General features: G+C 43.5%; 1 protein-coding gene across 1 annotated transcript in view; it reads right to left on the bottom strand.

Annotated features, from left to right (window-relative positions):
• Positions 1-23,270, bottom strand: part of tmem132e (transmembrane protein 132E) — a 472,661-nt gene that overhangs the window by 41,560 nt on the left and 407,831 nt on the right. The window contains exons 7-8 of the mRNA XM_079507332.1: positions 20,236-20,441; positions 3,755-4,037 (exon numbers count right to left, since the gene is read on the bottom strand). Coding sequence (XP_079363458.1) covers positions 3,755-4,037; positions 20,236-20,441 — 489 coding nt within the window. The remainder of the gene's footprint in view (positions 1-3,754; positions 4,038-20,235; positions 20,442-23,270) is intronic.

Raw genomic sequence — 23,270 nt, 5'->3', positions numbered from 1 at the left:
CTGAGGTGAGATCTGTGATCCCCACCTCTGGCCTTGAACTCTGAGTGTGGTGGGGAAGATGACCCGGCCCGGGCAGGTCATTTGCGCTTCCCCTGGCCTCGGCCTCTGGGAGCGCTCCTGGCCTTGTAGGGCGGCGGAGAGGTGCGGCGGTCTGCTCTGCCTCGGCCTGCAGGCTGTCGCTGTCTATCTCCGCTCCGGTCCTGGGACCTGGGTTTGTCATCGGTCTTGGCCTTCCAGGGTGCCTTCTTAGCCTTGGGGCGGCCTACCGGGGCGGCCTGGTTGGCCAGCGGTTCGAGCGCCTTCATCGTCTTGGTGGAGGACTCGAGCTGTTGGATGGTCTCTGACATCTTGGCCAGAGCGTCCTTAAACATACTGTCTGGGTGGATATTTCCAGCCACAAACTCTTTCTTTGTCTCCAGGGAGATGGCGCTGGTCTGATCGACCCAACGCCATCTCTCCTGGAGGATGGAACATGCCATTGCCTTGGCGTTGTGGAGAGTGGAGTCCCTCTGGAGGGTGGCCATCTCGTGATTCAGGCGGCGTAACTCGGCCAGGTCTTCTGGCAGTTCCGCTAGCTGGACTTTAATGGACTTCTGTCCCATCTCAATGAGGAGGCTCTTCATGGAACCCTGGAGAAGTGCTCCTGCATTGAGGGCCTTCGCCACGAAGGACATGTGTGCATACTGCCACTTGTTCAGTTTTGAGGCTTCCCTCACGCTGCTGGACAGGAGCTGCGGTTCCTTTACGTGGTGATCCACTCTAGGAGCTGCAGGGTTGGCCAGGTAGGCCGCTATAGCCTTGTCCATAGCTGGCATGAAGTCTATGGCGAGGGTTTGTTTATCTGGTATGTCGTTGGGCCCCTTGGCGCTGGCCTTGGGAAAATCCACCTTCAGGAGGGGTTCGTCCCAGGCGTGCATCATGGCCTCCTCGAAGCCCTGTGCCATAGGGAGCTTCTGTCTTCTAGGTGCAGGGGGGGGGGCGGACTCATCAGTCCTGCCTTCCCATGGTAGTACCTTGACAGTTGACTTAGGCCATGTGTGGTTACAACGTGCACTAGCCTTCCTGTATATCTCGTAAATATTGGAGTCATCCATGGGGGGTACAGGAGGCGGGGGGACAGGAGCCCTGGCTTGCTGGTGCTCCTGTATTTCCATGGCATCCAGGTCGTCGAAGGGGCGACGAGTGGTGCTGACGTAGTCCCCGGGGGAGAGGTCATCATGGCCATCTCGCTCGTCCGCGTAGGCCTCGTCCAGGACGTGGTAGTCCTGGAGTTGCTCCTGGAAGGAAGGGAGCTCGTCATCACGAAGCTCCCCTTCCTCCCTGGTAGTCCAATGCTCCCCACCGGGAGACATTGCGCGGTCTGGGGAAGGGTCCAGGCGGTCCACCATATAGCTGGGTGCAACAGCAGGCTGTCTGCGTCTAGCTGTATGTCTGGGCGGGCACTCAATGGTGGCCTGCACGACGTGTTGTCGAGCACGTGGAGCTGGGGAAGAGCGGCGCGGTGCGAAGGTATCCCTTGGCCTCGCGCCATGAGCCTCGTAATCAGTGGCCTCGTGAGCCCTGGTTGCAGAGGCTGAAGTAGCGTACCTGTCTCGGCTAGCGCCGGCAGGTGCTGCTCTTGAAGAAGAGGCTCCGGTTGGGGCTCTGTTGCCCGAGTAGTCGAGCCTCTGTCTCGGGGTAGCTCGTTGTCCCCTTGGCGGGACTTGTATGCGAGCTCGTCGCGGGGGAGGAGTGGGGCTCCTCTCTCGGAGTCCGTGGGCGGCAAAGTTGTCATAATACCTTTGGACACGTCCGAGCCTGTTGTTTAGGACGTCGTCGTCCATTTCCTCACAATGGAGGCAAACGGGACCGATTTCCTCCATGGACTCACGGGTGTGGGTGAGGCCGAGACAATACATGCACTCGTCATGCCCGTCTTTGCCCGACATCGTGTTCCCGCATCCCCAGGTGGAGCACGTCTTTTGTTTGGGGCCTTCTTGACAGTCGGCGGGCACCGGCTGTCGTCGATGGCGTCTTTCCCCGGGCTGGGTCTCCCTCGTCAGCGACATGGTTGCTTGTAGAGAGAGGAGTCCGAGTGCTTAACAGCCACAGGTTTATCTTCCTCGTGGCGTGTAATAGTAGACCACAGGCGTATCTGCCTAGTAGCGCTAAGCTAACTATCGATAGCTTTAAGCTAACAAACGCTAGCTTTAGCGAGAGAGAAAAAGAGGCGCGAGCTGTTTTTTCGACAAGCTAGCGTAGCAACAAGTTGCCGGCTAGAACTCACTTGTGTCGAAGTTCGGCTTTTTTTTCTCGAGAAGTATCCTTCTGTTTGCTTCGAGAGTGTGCCAGAGATCTCACGGTCCTAAAGAATTAATCTCTCGGCCGAGTTTGCGAGATATATTACCCTGCACACACTGGAATGTTAAAGTTCGTTCTCGCAGCTTAGCAGAAGAAAAGTTGAATGAGGGCTGACGTAGCCACGCAGGTATCTATACGGGATAGGCGTGGCTTCCTACGTCACCCTTAGAGCCCAGGACAGCGAAAATTCTAGAATTTTCTGTCCTGGGAGTACATAAAATAATGTTCTGCAGCTAGGTTTTGAAGGAAACCTACCCATAAACGAAAGGTATTTCGTGAAATTTCTATATAATACAACCTCTTATGTCCATATTTTAACTTTTTACGTTTTTTGTTTTTCATAGATGAATGCCCCTACTTCGTCATACTACAGTGTCATAAAAAAGCAGCAAAAATAGCCGATATATAAGCTACAAACGTGTCATGATGCAACTGATTGCATTTGTATTCGTTTTGTTAAGCCCGACTAGCGGCCGGGCTTTAAAGGAATGGCTGTGTCTGTCGCACAATGAAAATAGCTGGTCTACAAGCTCACAACACGTTGCGATGCAAAGTATTTTCGTTTCCTTTGTATAGTGCTTAAGTGGTCATAAAACTTTAGACCGGTAGCCTTAAGATCTTATGTTATGAAAGTATTGGAAAAGACAGTGCTATACTGCATGTCTGGCAGGTGGAGGGAACACTTGATCTCCCTGGAGTTCACTTAAAGAGCAGACAGAGGCGAGGCGTACGCCACACTAACCTTATTCCTACAGTATGTGTAATGTGATTTGGAGGGCCCCATGGCTCATGTCAGGACTTTATATATAGCCTGCTCTTTCAACAGCGTTCAGCCATATCTGCTGCATGGCACAGAGAGATATCTTTATGATTTCCATCTCGATTTTAATAGTTCTGGTTGGATGGTGGACTTAATGTCAGATATGGGTCACAGTGTGTGAGAGTCAACAAGGGTCTTCTCAGGGAGACTCCATCCCTCAAGGGTGCATGCCCTGTCCGTCCCACCTTCTTTATAATGGTCTACACTCCTGCACAACTGTTAGAGTTAATCAGTGGTTCTCAAACATTGTCATGTCAAGGACACCCCCCCCCCCCCCATCTGAAAAAGATTGTGCCAGGGAAAAGATGTATAGTGCTCAGTGTGAATGGCCCTTTTAGGTTGCTCAACAGTGCCACTTTAGATCACCCAGGGCCAGCGGTATTGCAGCTGTTCGTACCCAAAACAGACAGACAGACAGACAGACAGACAGACAGACAGACAGACAGACAGACATGCAAACATACATACAGACATACACACATGGCCAGACATTGGAATGGGTAGGCACCGCTCAAAAAGAAGACGATCTGCTGTGTTTGTACCGGATTGTCAGGATTAAGAGCGTCTGCTAAATGCCTAAATTGTAAATTGTACCTTGAGCACGGTGGAGCCCAGCTCCAGGCCCACCAGGACAGTGCGGTCGAGCAGCTCCCCCACCCTGGGGTCGGCCACCTTCAGGGAGTCCTGCACCAGGTCGGTGACGTCCACCTGCCAGTCGGGGCCCAGCATGGTGATGACCTGGTCCGTGCCCTCGGTGGACGTGGTGTGGAACTGCGTCAGCACCTTGACCAGGGCGCGCTGGTACTGCAGCGTGCAGCCGCGGCTCACGCGGCGCTCGTCCTCCTCATCCTCCGCGTCGCTGCTGTCCCGGGTGCTCCTTGTTGTGTAGAGAGAGAGAGAGAGAGAGAGAGAGAGAGAGAGAGAGATGAAAAGACATTTAGTATTGTGATTATTGGTTATTGCAACCGAAGGGTTGGATTTGTAAAAAGAAAAGAAGAAAAAAATCACACTTGTGTGAAGTGAGGGGTGCTCTTATCATCATACATCACATTCCGTGCTAGCACCCCCCCAAACGCACACGCACACACACACACACACACACACACACACACACACACACACACACACACACACACACACACACACACACACACACACACACACACACACACACACACACTTACTTCCTGGTTTTGCTTGAACGTGCTTCCACAAACTAGGCATGTCCAAGGACAAAACGTAGCCCCCTCCCATTGCATACGGTGGATAATGTGACGCGGCGAAAACGTCGTGAGGCAGAAACCATTTAGACCATTTTGATCTTTTAACTGGACTCCATAGTTGTTCTTGGGAGCGTTCGCCAGCATGTAGCCAAGGCTTTGCACGTTGAGGAACATGTCCGAGTCCAGCCACTCCATCATGACCATGATCTTTATGGTCAGGTTGTTGTAGGAGTCCACAAAGTCCGCCTGACTAAACCGAGTGACTAGAGAGTTGGAAAAGTACAATTTGAAATGGGGGCAATATCATCTTTATACGATGGGGCTGTGCCGGGGGGGTCTGATGGCGTTTCTGGCTCTGAAAAGCAATAACTTACTGGATAGCGTGTGGTAGAGTATTTTTTTTCTTTTTCTTTGCTGCAGCCCCCTATGTTTGTTGAGTGATGCTTCAAGGGGTAATGTTTAATTTTGTGTGTTTGTGTTGTGTGTTGATTGTGTTCTGTGTTTTTGTTTAGTTTTTCTGTGTGTCTGTTAGCTGTGTTTATTCTTTTGAAAACTGAAGTTTCGTTAACAGTAAACACACAAGTGTTTGGTGTCTGTGTGTTTATATCACTGCATGAAATGCATGTATTTAATCTAAGTCTGACCAGAAGCAGGGATAAAACATCCCTGCCGGCGGTAAAACATAATAATAAAGCATTTCCACCCCCTGCTAGGGAAATTAAACCCTGTTTATTCATTATAATTATTACATCCGCCCACAGACGTTGTGTTTTCACACCATTTGTTTGTCCGTCTGCCTGGGAAGAAAATCTGAAGATGTGCGTTTGGATTCTCGCCAATTTAGCTTGAAGATATTTATATATAGACCTATTAGGGCCATACTGGATGTATATGGTATGTTTAGCTAAGACTCTCCGTACTGAACCTTTGACATTACTGCCAACCATTTTGCAGAGCATACTGTGCTTTGTTTTATCTTTGGATTCCACTCCATTGGATTCCATTTCAGTGCTGTATGAGAATCAACTGATGTTGGCTTGAAACATGCTTGAGATACATAATCCAACGTGCACTATTTCACTGTGGCGTTTTTGTCCTAAGTCTAGCCGAAAATATCCTCTGGAGAAAAGATTAATTCATGACTGAATTTCAAATGGGGTAGTCTTATTTCTGAGCTATTCTAATACAGTAACATTAACTCTATTATGCAGGTAGATTTGGTAGCATTTTAACGACTGCACTAAATGTAACAATAAAGCATTTAATGGCTAAATATAACCAGTTTATGTACGATAATATGCAGTAGTCGCTGAGGTTAATGAGTAGACAATGACATATTATGTATTGTCATCATCAGTAGCAGTAATTTATGGTAATTGGTTTGTCCTATTTGGAGCTCTAAGCTTTTTTTATATGGACATTAATTGTTTTTATATATAAACTATAAAGAGAACTGGTGTTATTACACCAGTGTATGGATAACAAATTAGCAAGGTTTTATAAAAAAGGATCATTTTGACAAAGAATACAAATGTGAATTACTTATAGAATAAAACGCGTCTACGTTTCATGAATCATTTGGCTTGGTCTTCTGAGACTATCACTACTTCCACAAATCTATCTCACACAATTCAAGGGATTGATTGTATACATCAGTGTGTGTTTACTTGTTGTGTGGTGTATATCATAGCATGCGGTGAGATGACCCCCTGCTGTAGCCAGGAACACACCAAAAGGTGTGTTGGGTTTGTTGTGTCTCCGTTTTCTCTGCAGGTGGCTCATTAGTGTAACCTGGAACACCTGAGGCATCCTTTTGGTGTGTTCCTGGCTACAGTCTCTAACCCCTCTCTCTCTCCCTCTGCTCCTCCCTTCAGCGAGCTCCGGTGTGCCAAGCCCACCCCGACTTCAATTGATTTCCTGTATGTGTGCCACGGTGGGCGCCCGCCCCTTCAGGAGACCAGAAGCAGGTCATGAGTCTATCAATTCCAATAGAGCAGTGAATGTGAGCACAGATTTGGATCAATATTTTTGCCCTCGTCTCTGAAATTAATATTCAAGACACATATTCTGAACATTTGAACACGGCATTTGAAATGAAATGACATTTTTCAAACAGACAAATCATTAGAAAAGTATCTTTCTTGTGTGTCAGCAACACATTCTCATGAGTTCCGGCAACATTGATCAGAGGACGTTTGCGATATCTGACAACAAACAACACCCACTTAGGAAACTCCATTCCACAAGGTGTGGGATGCAGTATCTTCTCTATTAAAGGACCACTTCACCACTTTTCAACCTTCCTTCGTATAATTGGTCCTCACTAATGTTCATGATAAAATGCCACCATTTTCTTCCTACTCGGTCTGTGTCTCATGGGAGGGCTGGAGTTCAGAAACCCGTTCACCAGTGACATCATCGATGGGGAATCCAAGCCAATAGAAATTGCAGGCTTTCTATTCCTGAAAAGTTGCAATGTGATAATGGAAGCCATCGTTCTCACGATAATTAGAATCTAAATATATATTTTGAATTCTTGTTTAAGAAAAAAACTGCCTAACGATGATGTCACTGGTGGACGGGTTTCTGAACTGCCCACAGCCCTCCTATGAGACACAGACTGAGTAGAAAAGAATTGTGGTATTTTATCATGAACATTAGTGAGGACCAATTATATGAAGATAAATTGAAAAGTTGGTGAATTGGTCAAAAGTATGTATGGTTATTTTGTTCTCAAAGTGTGGTCCAGGGTTCCTTCAGGTGGTCCTTACAGGTCTGTAACTCTGAGAATGAACAAATGGTCCTTACAGGTCTGTAACTCTGAGAATGAACAAATGGAACCATTTGGTTCTATTTGTTTACTCTCAGAGCTATGAGAGTCCTTGAGATTAAAAGGTTTGAGGAGTCCTGGTGTAACCTCTCTCTGTGCTGTTTGGTTGTTTTATTTACTATATTACACACCACGCATAGTATACACCTCTTACACTCATCTACAACTTACAACACTGACCTAAATGTACAGTAGGTTAGGTGAACACTTTGATTTGGGGTAATTTGATTTAATTTGATTTACTTAGAGATATCAACCTCGGATATCGAATATCCGAATAGATATCAACCTCGGCGTGTGTCCCATTTGTTGTGATCAAAGTGCCAATTTTCTATGTTTTGTGTTTGTCTCTTTGTTTTCTGAACTGTACCACTGCTCGTAGTTTTTGATTGGTTCTCATATTTAAATGCACCAAACCCCTCTCCTGCCAGTCAATTAGCTGCCCCCCCCCCCCCCCCCGCTAGAGATACCAGAAAAACAAGCAGGTGGCAAGAATTAATTAATACTTTGTAGCAAGTCCATATTTGACGTAAAGCTATTTTCAATGCAAAATCCAAGGTGACTCACATTGACTCACGCATGTTTTTGCAGTTGAAAATCCTTCATATTTGTCATGCAGGCAATGTGACAAAGTGTAAATTAGACTTTAATGCTAACGACATGTGACAGTGAGGGTTCAGGCGATACATAAACATACGTTGGTTGTGATTAATTAGTTTCAACATGGGGATATCTAACCAGCACAGCACCGTAATTAGATCATACAACATCAAGAAGGACTCCCAGCCTCTGGATGCAGTCCAGAGTCGTGTTGCAGGGCATTCTAACTTAATTTCAAGGAGCCCTTATAACTCTGAGGCCGGAGGCCCCTTTTCCACCGCGGTTGAACCGGTTCAGTTCTTTTTTTCAACCCAATATAGAACCAGGTCAGAGTGATTCCACTGAAAAGGAATTGGTTCAGAACCATACAAGTCGATTTGGAACTGGAACCAAAAAATGGCTGCCAGTTCCATGAAAGCAGGTTCCAAGAATCTAAAACGGAACCAGTTCTGAGAGTGTACAAATGGAACCAAATGGACCCGTAAGGGTTACAGACCTGTGAGGTCAAGGAACCATGAGGGTCCCTGGACCACACTTTGAGAACCACGGAAGGTCAGACAATTGAGTGATATGTCACTTATAGGTGAAAATGCTTTAAAGTAAAAAATAAATACAAATATGAATAGCAAAAATAGTAAGAACTAGAAAAAGTGCCCTTCTGGGCACAGGTCTCCACCAGGGCAGGTCAGGTTGTGGCCTCCTGGTGGCGCTATAATAGGCCAATGTGAAAAGGGTGCCATTTCTTCATACGCCTTTGATTGCAATTGGATGATTTGAGGCATTTTGTTCCAAAAATGTGTTTTGCAAAAATTAACCTGTTGGTGGCGCTATAACAGGCCAATGTGAAAAGGGTGGGATATATTCCTCAGCCTAGTAAGAAAATGTGTGAAAGATTTCACGTAAATTGCATGCTGCGTTCATGATTTGAGGCTTTTGTTCAAAACGGGGCAATCTTGCAAACTGTGAAAGCCAATTATAGCCAATTAGGATGGAATATGAAATATCGGACAGATCCGACTTGAGCACATGACCATAGAGATACTGTGTAACGATTTGTGAGATTTTTGGACAGAATCTGGAGGAGTAATATCAAAAAATGTGTTTTACAAAAGTCGGCCTCCTGGTGGCGCTATAAAAGGCAGATGCGGAAAATGCAGGCCAAAGGTTTGTCCTTAGCCTCTAGGGAGTGTGCATGCAACGTTTCACGCAGATCGGTGCAGTTTTAGGTAAAAAATGTGAAAAGCTGCCTCATGGTGGCGCTATAACAGGCCGTTCTGGGAAATGTGGGGCAGAGGTTCATCGTTGGCATCCAGGGAGTGTGTGTGCAAAGTTTGGCATCGACCGGGTTAACGGTGCCGGAGATTAGCTGTACACAGACGAACGGAAGGAAGGACGGACGGAAGGACGGACGGACACACACACACACACGGACGGAGTGCAAAACATACTCTCTCCCCATGCCTTCGGCCTGGTGGAGACAATAATAGATCTAGAAGCTCATAGCTCTTGTAGACATGTTATTTTCACTGTTTAAATTATTTTTTTTAAATAGTGAAATAGTGTCACACGCCGTGACGCCATACACTTCACATGTTAAAGTGAACAAGTTCTAATGTTCTGAAATGATGTAAAGTGCCCTGTGCTGTGCCAGCTGTGTCAGATGTAACCCCCCCATCACGCGTCGGTGAGAACGTTTCCAAGCGATAAACACTTAAACCATATACTTCCCTCCATTTTCCTTCCACACCAAATCTCTTCACCGAAAAGACCTCCACACGCACATGCACGCACACTGCACGCACACACACACAGACACACACACACACACACTGCACACACACACACGCAAAAATGCATACTGTCACGTTTAAGGTGTCAAACATATGCGCAGTATATCCCATTTTGAGCCTCGAGTCATTGTATAATTTCACATCAGAGCGCGTAATGAGAAGCATCACAGCATATCTCCATACGGAATGACATCTGCAACATGTCTTAGAGAGACGGACCCGAGCTGCAACTGCACGCGGTCTGCTGTCATTTCCTTCTTCACCGAATCTCTTCCTTAGAAATAGCAGATCTACAAGCACACGTTGTGAGCTTATGCTGTAGATTGGCTATTTCTGCCGAATGTGTCGGGGGGGGGGGGGGGGGGGGGGGAAAATAAGAAGAGCGCCTTCTTATTTCACAAGACCCCTGGGTAGGAGGGTTAAATGAGCCAGGTGCATCCGCAACCAAGCACACAATCTGTTCTACAGATAGATGTATGAATTATACAAAGTCTCCAGCAGATCTGACGGGATGCCAGTCTGTCCTTAAAAGGCCCTCCGCAGTCTCATTTTTCCCCTGCCCCTTTAATTAAAAATCACACCCGTGTGAAGTGAGGGGCGCTCCTATCATCATACGTCATCATCATACATTATCTCATTCTGGCCAATCACAATTAGTGTAGTCACTTTTGTCTTCAATGTTTGTGTTTACACACTTTTGTCTGTTTGTGTTTACACAAGCCCTCAAAGCTGGACATAGGAGGGGCTAGCGCCCCTCAAAAAGGTAATAGAAAGAATAGCACGTGACATCGTCACTTGCACACTTTGTGTGTGTGTGTGTGTGTGTGTGTGTGTGTGTGTGTGTGTGTGTGTGTGTGTGTGTGTGTGTGTGTGTGTGTTGTGCTAAACCCACATGCATATGCACTGTGAAATCAGTTGAGACCAAAATATGGTGCAGTGGTGGACGCAATCTAATCCAGCAGCAAATGATGACATCTGGGTATTTCACTGTGGGACTCTGTGTGGCTTTGAGATGTCTGTCCTTGCTGTCAAGGAGATGTAGTTGAACTGGCGTTCACAAAGCATTCAAGGTAACTCCGTGACTACGCTGTGAGACACTAGTCTGCAGACTCTTGATTAGAGTGGGAGAAAAAATAATGAGACAATCTTCTGTCTGCACGTTCTCCCACGTGTGAGACCAAACTTCTACCGCTCTTTCAATATGGAGTCCTCGTATTTGTACTTTACTTGAGTATTTCCAATTTCCAATACTTTTAGAACAAAGGGAGTCTACCAAAATCACAGTCCATGGGGCAGCGATATAATTAATAAATCACTCTGCAGAGAATCACTTTGGATCCATACACTTTAGAACCCAATGGTCTTAATGAAGAATTGAGCCTTTCATGTTTTTTATAGACATGTATTTTATTTGACGGTCCCTGAGTTCTTCCCCATTTGTGAGAGTGTGATATTGTAATGGTTTTAATTTCACTGTTCCCTTGTATTCTTTATATAGTTTTATGTCTTTTATATGGTTGATTCACTGTTTAACTTTATTTAATTTACTGTTAAACAGAGTTTCTCCATAGCCATACTCATATTTGTATAGACTGCTGGCAGAATGGGGTTATTACATGTAACATGGCCATCTTTCATTGGCTCATTGAAAGCCCAGCCCTCACCTACCCTGTATTTAAAGACTTCCCTAAATGCTGCCACCTTTATGACTCTGATGAAGACCGCATAGGTCGAAACGTTAGTCATTCTCTTGTACTATAGCACCTAATAAAAAGGCTCGAAATGTCCGTGCTGCTCCAGTGTCCTCGCCTCCTTTTCCAATACTTTTATACTCCACTACTCCCTACTGTACATCTCTGAGGCAAATATTGTACTTTTACTCCACTACATTTATTTGAAAACTTTATGTACAAGGATTAAACCTGAGAAATTGCGGGTTCGGCATATACTTGGTTAACCACTTCCATTTGAAATTATTTATTCTCTATTTAACTTGATATGGCACATTCTACATAATGAATACTTCTACTTTTTGTACTTTAAGTACATTTTGATGCCAGCTCCAAAAAACACTGCAGATGTGCTAGTTATAGTATTAACATACTCTACCAAACAACATCGGTTAAAATAATGTTTTATTCATAAAAAATAAAAAAACTTCTGGATTGCAGCTTTGCAGCAGTTTCACAATAAACTGCACAATAAACTGCACAGTTCAGACAAAGTTGACCTTCCCGGGGAATGTATTCCAGGAATAAGCTTTATTTTTATGTTTTCTGTTTTCTGCCAAGTAGAATGTTGTCTGTTCTTATTAGAGTCTCTGATACAACCGGACAAGCTGCAGCTTCACTGAACACAGATTGACCCCGCTGTCCTTTTTTAGAACATGTTAGCGGATAATACGGCCAGTGAGCAATGCTGCTGCAACATAGCAAAAGACGCACTGCATGCTAAGAGACCTTGTGTGGGACACAATGTGACACAATGTGTCCCACTGCAGAGTGGACCAGTGGCGCTGTCGGGATGTAAAAGTGGGGGGGACAATATTCGAGATTGAGAGTTGAGAGTAGAGAGCAAACTTACTCCACGTAAGGTAGGCTATTATAGCCAGAATGGTATGCAGCGGTAGCCAATACACAACTACGATTGCGTAACAAAATGGGAACGGTGCTAGAGAGACCACCAGCGCCAGTCGGGAAAATGACTAAATAAATAGACCAGTCATTCCCCAATAGTGCAGGGACATTCAGACCCAAATGACCACCTATGGCCTATGGAGTGGACAGTGTACTACACTATGTGGAAGAATCGCAGAAAAGGTACACACAGAGGAGAGGACGACTAGAGCATTAAACCACTTAAACACCATCCTGTAATAAAATAAATAAGTTCACAATACGTCATGACGACGTGATGTGTTGTGAACTTGTAAATCAATGTTTTACTCTTTTGGGTACAACTTAGATTTTTTTGTTGAAATGTTGGTTTGAATTGTTTGGACATTTTTAAGCATAATTACATCCCCCAAATTGGGACACACAGAGCAGCATAAGAATGAGATGGGGAGAGAGAGAGAGAGAGAGAGAGAGAGAGAGAGAGAGAGAGAGAGAGAGAGAGAGAGAGAGAGAGAGAGAGAGAGAGAGAGAGAGAGAGAGAGAGAGAGCGAGAGAGAGAGAGATGCGAGTATGAGAGGGAGATTGTCAACTCATGCTTGTGAGTGTAAATTAGCAGAGAGCATTTCCATAAAATGAATATGATTACTTTAGCCGGGCCTGTTGTAAACATAAAAGCCAGCATCTTGTTTTGGTGTTGCATAAACTGATATGATAACATCAAAGTACTTAAATTGAAATAAGTGATTATATTATCACCTGATTATAGCTATACAATTGTAAAATGGTAAATTGTATCAAGACACATACAGTATATGCACGCTAGTCAACTCCATAAGCCAATGCACTGTTTTGCCTGATGAGCCTTTTTTTTGCAAGCCGTTTTTTTTGTGTGCTCGGCACCTTTATCTTAGAAAACAGACCTACAGTATATTTTGATTCAGTCAAATAGCATAACTCCATGTCTTCATCTACAAATACACTCTTAAGATCCCGGATTGGGCCTTGCTTAACTTTTATTTTTAACTATACTTTAAAGTGATGTTTAGTAAAGGCAAATCCATCTAAGCTGCTCAGCTTTTTGCCAATGACACATTGATTACACTCTGTTCTCAGCATGCATTTGATCTGTGAAGAATGGCTAATGAAGTTTAATGAAGATAATTTGGGTATTACAGTCAATTGTCTGCCGATTTAATGGATGGTAGGAGGCAACACAAGCAGAGCATGTACCCCATCAATGAAGACACTAACTTCACTAGAAACATCATTAAACCTAAAAAGAATTAAAGACCCATGGGGTAAACGACTCCCACGTGAGTAGACCTGTCTAGCCGGTATTTTATCAGCAACTTCAATAGACACATTAGGAATGTCAACAGCTGTCTACATTTGCTGTTTTTTCTCACTTCGCACAACACTACAGGGCTTTGTACAAACTGTACATAAAGCATTATGAAAGGCTCTGTTCTCAGCAGATCCTGCAGTATGCAACAGAGAAATCATGTGCTGTAGTCTGCAATGCTCTCTGCATTTACCTAGAATACGAGCACAAGTCTGTAAATGTATTTGGGTATTATCAATTGGTAGGAGTAAGTAATATTAATATTAATAATAAACAATCAACAAGAATGAGTCGTCAAAGAACAGCAGCAATATTAAATTGCTGGTCCTACAGTAGCTTGAGTGTCAAATTATTGATATTCTATGAAAGAACATTTTCTGTGCACAGCATGTTAGGACCCTTTGTAGTAGTTCAAAATGCTGCCATAATCAGATAGTACCGACATAATATAATATATTCAATACCAGGCCGCATGCACGCATCCGCCTGGGTGACAGCAGACTGCTGGGCGAGCGCTGGCGCTTTGGCATGGGGGGTCAGTTCAACATATGGAATTAATTCTGTACTGGCCATATATGGAGCGTGTCTTGCGTGTATAGAAGGTTTGATGTGGTTAGATCAACATATGGAATGTCAGAACAGATCAGCTCCATATATGGAGATCTAAGGGTGGCAGCGGGGGCAGTGACTTGAGTGTACAGGGTTTGATGAGGGCCTTAATTTTTGGGCCCGAACCCGAGTTTTCGCCGCCTGCCGGGCGCGGCTGAACTAATAACTTTGGGGCAGTCCCGTCTAGAGTTTAAATGGACAGGTATCAGTCAAAAGGGAGACACCAATGAGGAAGGATGGATGGGGAATGATCAACATATGGAATATCAGAACAGCTCAGCTCCATATGGAGATATAAGGGTTTGAGGTTTGAGGTCAGATGTAGAGTTGCTGGCCAATATTGATGACATCAGGGGTCTCCATATTATATGGGCATTCCCATATGGGCTTAATATTGATCTCCATCCCTGATGATGTCACGTAATGTCACAAGGTCATGCCTGGGGTGACGAACCAACCAACCAACCAACCAACCAACCAACCAACCAACCAACCAACTGACTGATTGACTGATGGGAAATGCACAATTTCGCACACAACGCACAGGTCTGGGACCTGGTAAAAGCAGGAGTGGACCTGGTGAGACGTAGGAGGTGCCCAGACAGGAGTAAACCTACAGAGCCTAGTCTTTCCACACACCAGATTGATCTTCCTGCCAGTCCCGGCAGAGTACAGTAATTCCGGAGCAATGGATTGTGTGGCCCTGGTCTTTCCCTAATGGGACTGATCGATGGTAGCTACTGGGACATAAATGGGGACTTGATCACCCCGGCTGGGTCACCTGAGGGGTATGATGTTGCAAAACGCAAAACCCTGATGACCTTGGGATACATCACTAAGGATACGTCCCAGGTGCATCCATGCAATGCTTTTTTTTCTGTTCTTTAATACAGTAATACAACATAAACATTACAATTAACTTTTGACCCATCTGCAATAGAAGCTAAAAGGGTCCCGTAGCTCTACACTCAGCAAGTATCCACTTGTAGTCCAATTCTGTATTCTGCTTGATATACCAAGTGATACGAGGTTGAAATTACTTTTCTATCATAAAATGTTGAAAAGCTCTGGTTCATTATTTCCATTCTGTTCTCAATTTTATCCAGCAAGAAGTACCACATTACTCGGTGTAAATCAATCCTTGTATACATACAAATAGGTATATCATTAGGACAAGATTTCACAAGATACAAGCCCCTTTTATGCAGACCGTTCATGGCAGAAATCTTATGGCCCATCATTCCGCCTCGCTGGTCTCTATAGAAGGTAGACACACATTTCTGTGCCGTCTTTTAGCCAGCAGCGGTGGCAGTCACCGAGCTGAAAACGCACAGGCGGCAGGGCGGAACAGGGGTGTTAATGTTCATGTTCATTAAAGCAGTGGTTCGCAAACCTTTTCATGTCAAGGACCCCCAAATTAATATGTATTTGGCCGCAGACCCCCATCTGAAAACATTTATTTTTGCCAGGGATCCAAACACAAGATTTGTGTTGTTAAGATGTTTCAAAAACATTTAAAAGAAAGGCAATTTGTATCAAGATTAGATCATTAGACCATTAGATCCACATGAATATGCCTCTACTCTTCCCGACAGACTTGCAAGACATTACAAGACAAATACAAATATGAATACAAGACACATAAAACAATCAAAAAGGTGAAACTAAAAGTAAATCAGGTAAGTTAAATAGAATTAAATTAATTAAGGATAAAGTTGTGATACACAAACAAATTAATTATGAAAACCAATGATTATGATGAATGATTATGCACCAACAGGGACAATTACATGTAGGCCTATATTATGTGTGAAAATACCATCAAATTACAATGGACAAACATTATAATTATGTATAAAAAAATAAATATGTATTTTAAATACAGAGCAACAATTAGATGAAAAACTGAAAATACATTTCACATAGGGCAGGCAGACTAGATAAATGAAAGAATTTAAGCATATCGTAATAACAAAACAACTGGAAAAATCTAACAAACAAACAAAAAAAACACACAGCTTCTGTACATGCACTGCAGGTCCTGCTAGATGAAAGGGCATGGAGTCAGTCAAATTGTTAGGCTTCGTTCTTGGGGGAGCATGAATGGCAATGTGTCTAATCAATTTGAAACATCTTGTGTGGAAGTGCAAATTCTGGCCTATGAGGGTGAAGCCAGAGGAAAGGCCATGGCGTCACCAAAACGTGAATGTGCACAACAGATTTCATGGCAGTTTTTACATATCTTATTTGGGATTGGCACCTATAGTGGTTGGCGGACCGAACGACTGCCCCTTGCATCCTTTGAGCCCTGCTACGTGGTGGGCTTAGAAATAAAATAAATATTTACGCCCTGCACGAATCGGATGAGTAAAGTTCGACACAGTTCTAGCTTCAGTCCTTCATTGAGTGCAGCAGAGCGCCATCCTTAACACCTTTTCATCCTTTAACATTAAAGGATGAAAAGGTGTTCAGGATTAAAGGATTTGAGTTTAGAACTCCCTTTGTGTTGTGTTATGAAAGAGTAAACAGCAGGTCCCCCGCCAGTCTTCACCTCTACCCAAATGTTTATACCCACCATCCTCCTTGAATTCAGTTTAAAAATCTGATCTACTTTGACTGAAATATCAAATCAAACAATAAAAAATAAACAATCGACAAAGTGCATCAACCACCATATGCATTGTTGCATAAATCTTCAATACCATTCCCTATGTAAAGAATGTTCCAAAGAGTATGCTCTATTTAGAATTTAGAATGGAGCTTAATTCGTTGCTGTCGGGAGGAAACCACCAAAAATAATTGAGTTAGGTGACCTAACTCAATTATTATTATTTTTTTCATAAATCAGTGCTATTGAATACCCTTTACGTCTGTGTGTTGTTTCAAAAATATTGAACCAATGAAAAGTAGTAAAAAGTGCTTCGGACAAAACCTATTAGAGGGTAATACCACTCAACATTTCAACATTTTACTATGTCATTAATATACCTTAGAGCTTTTGTGTGGAAATAATAAAAAAGTCCCCCCATTCTGTGTTTCCTAGAACTGGAGGTATGAAAAAGAAATCATTAACATTGTGAAACATGACATCATCAAGATGTGATTCACAATGTTAATGATTTTTTTTCAGACCATCAAACTGTCAAAGCAACTAACTCCAGCACCTCTACCGGTCTCATGGAAGTAATTGACCATATAAGTCACAACACCAACTTTGATGAAGCAGTATTGCTTTGTTTTCATATATGGTTTTCTTCATTTCCTGAAAAATGTAAAATTTTCATTTCCTGATAAATGAACATTTTGGTTTCTTCCCGACAGCAGAATTATACTGCATCAGTTTTCTCATTTGAAATGACTAGAATATTGCCCATTGGGGGGTGATCAGGTGTGACAGGCCAGCTCCATCTGTGTCCCTTTTATGCCCATATATGGAGTTCTTTATCAGGCATGCCAAAATATGAAAAAAATATATCTATGCAGATGTCAGAACATCATTGTGACGTCAGTTCTGTGTCAGACATGCCCAAATATGAAGTGTTGTGATGTCAGAACAGGCCAGCTCCATATAAGGAGATATAGGGGTGTTCAGGTCCAGAGCCCGGGCAGAGGCTTTTGGTTCTGGACAACCGGCTATCCGACGGACTCGATACCGGGCACTGTGGGGGTGTGGAACGCGTGTGTCGAATTTGAAGTCGGTGGGGTGAACGGTTCTCGAGTTACGTGGAGTAAGTATAGAGAGACTTGGTGCATTTATAGATAGGCCATATATAATATATATATAATATTTAATAAAACTGGTATGCTGAAACTCAATTAAGAATATTAATTCACAATGAATAAAGAAAACAAAAAGCATGTATACACAGTAAAATCTGAGTGTTCATGTATCCATTTATACATTCCCAGAGTACAAATCACACTCTGGATTTACAGCGTAGTCAAAGCCACCTCTGCATCGTTACATCATGTTCCTTGTGAAAGATGACATCACCCTGTTCACCTGTGTCACCCCCCCCCCCCCCCCCCCCCCCCATACAGTCTCGCATATTTTTATAATGTGGCTGTGAAAGAAAGAGTTCTTTCATCATGCTGCCTGACAAGGACACATTCTCAGCACAGTCTACACTAACTTGGAGCCAATGGCAAATTCAGGTGACAATGTTCTCGCTCAAATGTGTCATTTGCGTTCAACTCAGTCTACTGCACCGTGCGTCATCGTGCGTTGACGACACAAGGCTCATTACTCGGCTGAGACTAGCATTTCTGAACACTATGGCTATGGCTGTATTACCGTGTGCACGTCCCCAGTACTACAATATTTTAATGAGATATTAGAAAAGGGGGTTAATTTGTGTTCAGGGTTGAGCGGGTTTATAGCCCTCGTTCCCACTGGTATTATTATCCCTAAATACAGGCTAGCATGATAAATCTTTGTGGTTTATATTCTTTCAGTTGAGATCATTCCACTTTCATTGCCCTCTATATTCCATCTATTGACAACAAGCTATAATATTGACATGAAGGCCACACGGGTGGCCTTGATCCTTGAGGAGGGCAATGACATAAAACAGACATGAGAACTGGCTTGGATGACTGAATCACATACAGTACAGTACAGTACATATGCACAGTACTCTATACGTATATGTTTTGTTTGTAAATCTGTCAAATTATACTAGACTTCACTCACTGTACAGTAGCAATAATAGCAGATCATACAAACTATACAAGCTATTTTAGAAAATGTGAAAATTTGCTCAAAATGGCGGTGCCATGCAGGGTTAATGTGTTTAAATAATAATAAAAATAAAACTGAACCAAATTAAACTAAAACATAGCATATTTCTTTAACCACTTAAACCCTATATTCCTCGTTGACTCCCCGCCCCGAGGATCTGCACTTTTGGCACCCTACTCTTTTCTAGCCTGGCATGGCCAGACTAATATCACTGCATAGATATTAACGGTAGTCTGGAACTTCGGTGTGGAAGATTTATTTTCAAGGGGAGGTCACAAACAGATTCCAACGTCACAGCAAAAAAGTTGAGTTAACCCTAACCCTCACTTTGAATAATGGGCTCTGATTGGTCATCCACAACTCTGGGGTCAATGAAATGTAATTCACACTGAGGAGTGCCAGACCAATCTCCCCAGGGATTATTTTTTTCTGTGGCAGATTTATCTTGTTTCCAGGCTAACTCTTTTCTCTCTACACCAAATTTCGGAGGCAAAAATAGCTGACCTGCAAGCACACAACGTGTCCTGTTGTGACGTGTTGTGCGCTTGTAGATCAGCTACTGAATGTTTGCCTATTTTTTCGCTGAATGTTCACATATTATTTATACATGTACAGAATAGGGACGCTAGGGTTCCTGTGGTTAATAAATTATACTGTATGTGATTCTTACAGGTTCTGGTACTAACAGTGTAAATGAGCCTCTTCCAGACAGAACCGATCAATGACCTGGTTGTTAGTATAATGAGACCTGTATGTTCTTTCGGCACCCAGTGTTAAATAGCTACCTATAGTTTCTGATAGCACTAAAAGCTTTCTAAGCATTTTAATCAATGTCAAATTAAGCCTGCTAGACTAAAATGTCATGACTGTTTTAAAGTAGTTAAATTAGTTTTAAGTGGATTATGCTCAATTACTCTCTAGAGTCTAGTACAATCCTAGCATGACATTGAAAGAGGACAGTGCAGTGCTGAACTGGTACTGTATATCCATTGCTCTGGCTCCTTTAATCAATCAACCGGATCATATATTTCATATATAATGAAATGACAAATCATTTGACAAAACACTGCTGACTTTCCTTCTGCTCTTGAGCTAATGTCATGGGTGGTGACACTGAGCTTATGTCATTACCATGTTGCAGTACTGTACTTGACCTGCCCTAGAAGAGGCAGTACCCTCTATTACAATGGTTCTCAAAGTGTGCGTGCGTGCGTGCGTGCGTGCGTGCGTGCGTGCGTGCGTGCGTGCGTGCGTGCGTACATGAAAAATAACCTATTCTATTCTATTCTATTAAAATTAATTGCTATGTGGAGTTGAGAGCTCACCTGCGATCGGGCAGAATCGGTACCCTCCAGCCTTTGATGAAACTGAGGTTGTTGTCTGAAAGTTCCACGTTCAGCGGAAGCTTGGGTACCCAGACTGTCAGCTCCAACGGAGCACTCAGATGTTCGTAGCTGAAGATGACCCTGGCATTCATGGAGCCACGGGTCTCCTTCCCGTTGACGAACACGTAGTCACAGTTCATGGAGACCTGGGGTAGACACGGGTCAACAGTCAGCCACCATCTATATGGTAATAGTCACGTCAGCGGCTGAGGGTGTGGGTGATATGTGATGATGTACAGTGGCAAAGCAATACACGTGTCAGAGTAGCAATTCATTACGTCGGATTTTTACGGTCGAGCAAATATAATGAATTATGTCTCCCTCTCACTTGCTGACTGCTCATTTAAGACACAATAATACCCCTGTTAATGCCCTAACTTTGTGCTGGGAGGGACATTTTGGACTATATGCAAATAATGCTGATGTGCAAACAAATAACAATGTTTATGTGAAGATGTTTCTGTACTATGATTTGCATCTCTTATGCAGCACAGGAAGTAGCTGCATTCAAGCCTGTTTACAACAACCATCATCAGTCATCACCACCAAACCCAGTAACCCACCCATCTCTATCACCAATTCTAATTTTAGCACAGTAATCTATGTGCCGATCGACACATAATGTGCCAATCAAACAAGTAATTTGCATGAAACGAACGCTGAAGGCACCAACTCTAATTCATAATCTACAGAGCTATACATCAGACATAATAATGATTGCTGAGTCCATATGAGTCTTCATTAGATATTATTATTATACTTATGTAATATGACACAGCAGGGGTATGTGCTGTCAACGTATGAAGTGGAAATTCAAGAATAAAAGTCCTCCAAGGAATTGCAATATTGAACTGAAATCCGTGCCTTAGGGTTTTCATTTACTCAAAGACTCCAGCTCCAGCTGAATTATCATAAATACTTGTGCAACCGTCTAATACTAAATTATTAACTGCAATAGATCTAGGGGGGCAGGGGGGGCTTTGCTTTTGGGATCCCATTGAAGATTTATCTGACAGTGGGAGGGTGCTGACATTGTAATCAGAGCAGCTAATCTCCCGCAAATGGAGGTCGAACCGGCCGGTCTTCTCAGGGCTGGAGATTCATCATAGCTGGGAGGAGGTCTGAGTAATAAAATTCCCCTTCCACACAGACAGGCTAGAGGTGGAGAGGGACTGTGTTTTCCTCTGGTTCGGGCTAATGCAATTCCAGAGGATTTGACCTCAGAAATTACCCCAAGAGCCTTCCTGGGTGTGTTGTTATTGTTCTTGTGGAGAAGATGCATGGCATCATCTGTACATACAGGCTTGTAAAAAGAAATAATGAAAAAAAGGAAAGCAAAATAACAACACAATATCCTAGAGGTCCCTTGATTAATCCCTTAGTGGCACTTCTGTGATGATGAAGTACCTACGCACACACGCGCGCGCACACGCACACGCACACACACACACACACACACACACACACACACACACACACACACACACACACACACACACACACACACACACACACACACACCATATACTGAGTGGACGTATATCCAGTAAGTCGGACTGTGAGTCCAGTAACTAGCTGTGAGTGCTCTCTGCAGCTGCGTTGGTGTCTATTGCTGCTGATAAACTTGGCCAGCTAATTGCCAGTCAAAAGCTGTTAGCAGCTACGGGCATCAGAGGCCCCATGGGAGACTGCTGAGGGGGGCTTTCAACGCACCATGCCGCCAGATTGCCAGCGCACGGCCGCTAATGCGCTGTGGCACCTTCCACAGTGCCAACAGATTGCCTGGGTGGAGTGGACAGTTTCTGGCCACTTCAAGCCGTGTACTAGCCATGCGTGATTATAATCAACACCCCAAGGACATTTAAATATAGGTAAAGGACACCTGATACGGGCTAATTCAGAAGACCAAATTTTCGTCTGGAAAATGGAACATTTTACACAATAAATTGGGTTAAAGTAAAGAGTAAAAGAGGGACTGAGACAGGGGCGAAAAGAGGTGTCAGAGGATCCAATAATAGAGACGTGATAAATGTCCAAAGAAAGAAAGAAAGAAAGAAAGAAAGGAAGAAAGAAAGAAAGAAAGAAATATCTTGTTCAGCATTTTGCAAATGCATGAATAATTTAGGCTTAATAGCCGCTTAACCGAATACACAATACTGACTAACTTAAATCAATCTCAGCAGTGTAGATAACAAATAATTCATCTCCATGTCTTATTTATTTTCCCTCTTATCAACAGTGCAATATACTTTCTATAATGCACTAGTTCAACAGCATCACCTCCCGCATTCTATAGTAATGAGTGCCAATATCTCCCTATAACAGTAGTCAGACCAAATTTGTATAAAAGTGTCGCACTTAATTAACTTAATCTACTGTATCAATGACCTCCAGCTGTCAAAAACAGTGAAATATTAACGAGACACAGTTTGCCACTACATTGAACAAACTATGAGGTCAATGAACTTAAAATCTAAACACACACCAAATGGGCCGAATCAATGCTATCTTATCCAGAATGCCACAGCATTCCTGGTCTTCGTCATCCGAGAATTCTGACATGTCTCCTCCCATTGTGTTTCCTTCACTGGCTTCCCGGTTGCTGCTGCACCCATGCAGTACAAAACACTGGTTATGGTGCCCCCTATACCGCCAGGGCGTGATCCAAATCCACACCACTTCGATCAGTTGACACAGGATGTCTGTTCGGACCTTCCCTAAAACAAACTGGCCAATGCTCCTCACGTCCTAAACTCCTGACTCCCAAGCTGTGGAATAAATAACCCATTGCAGACAGAAGTGCAATCTCACTCCCCATTTTCTGCCGCAGTCTGAACATTTGTTCTCTGTTCTAACCCCTAGCACTCCTCTTTGGTGTCCTTTCTTGTCACCGTTTATATCACCACTGTTTTGGCATTCAATCATAAATATTGATAATGAAACTGTTATAATTACAACAATACACTCAATATAAT

Source organism: Electrona antarctica (genome assembly GCF_951216825.1).
Source record: "Electrona antarctica genome assembly, chromosome: 8".
NCBI lineage: Eukaryota > Metazoa > Chordata > Actinopteri > Myctophiformes > Myctophidae > Electrona > Electrona antarctica.
Note: the sequence above shows the minus strand (reverse complement) of the source record. Positions and strands in the feature narration are given on the sequence as shown.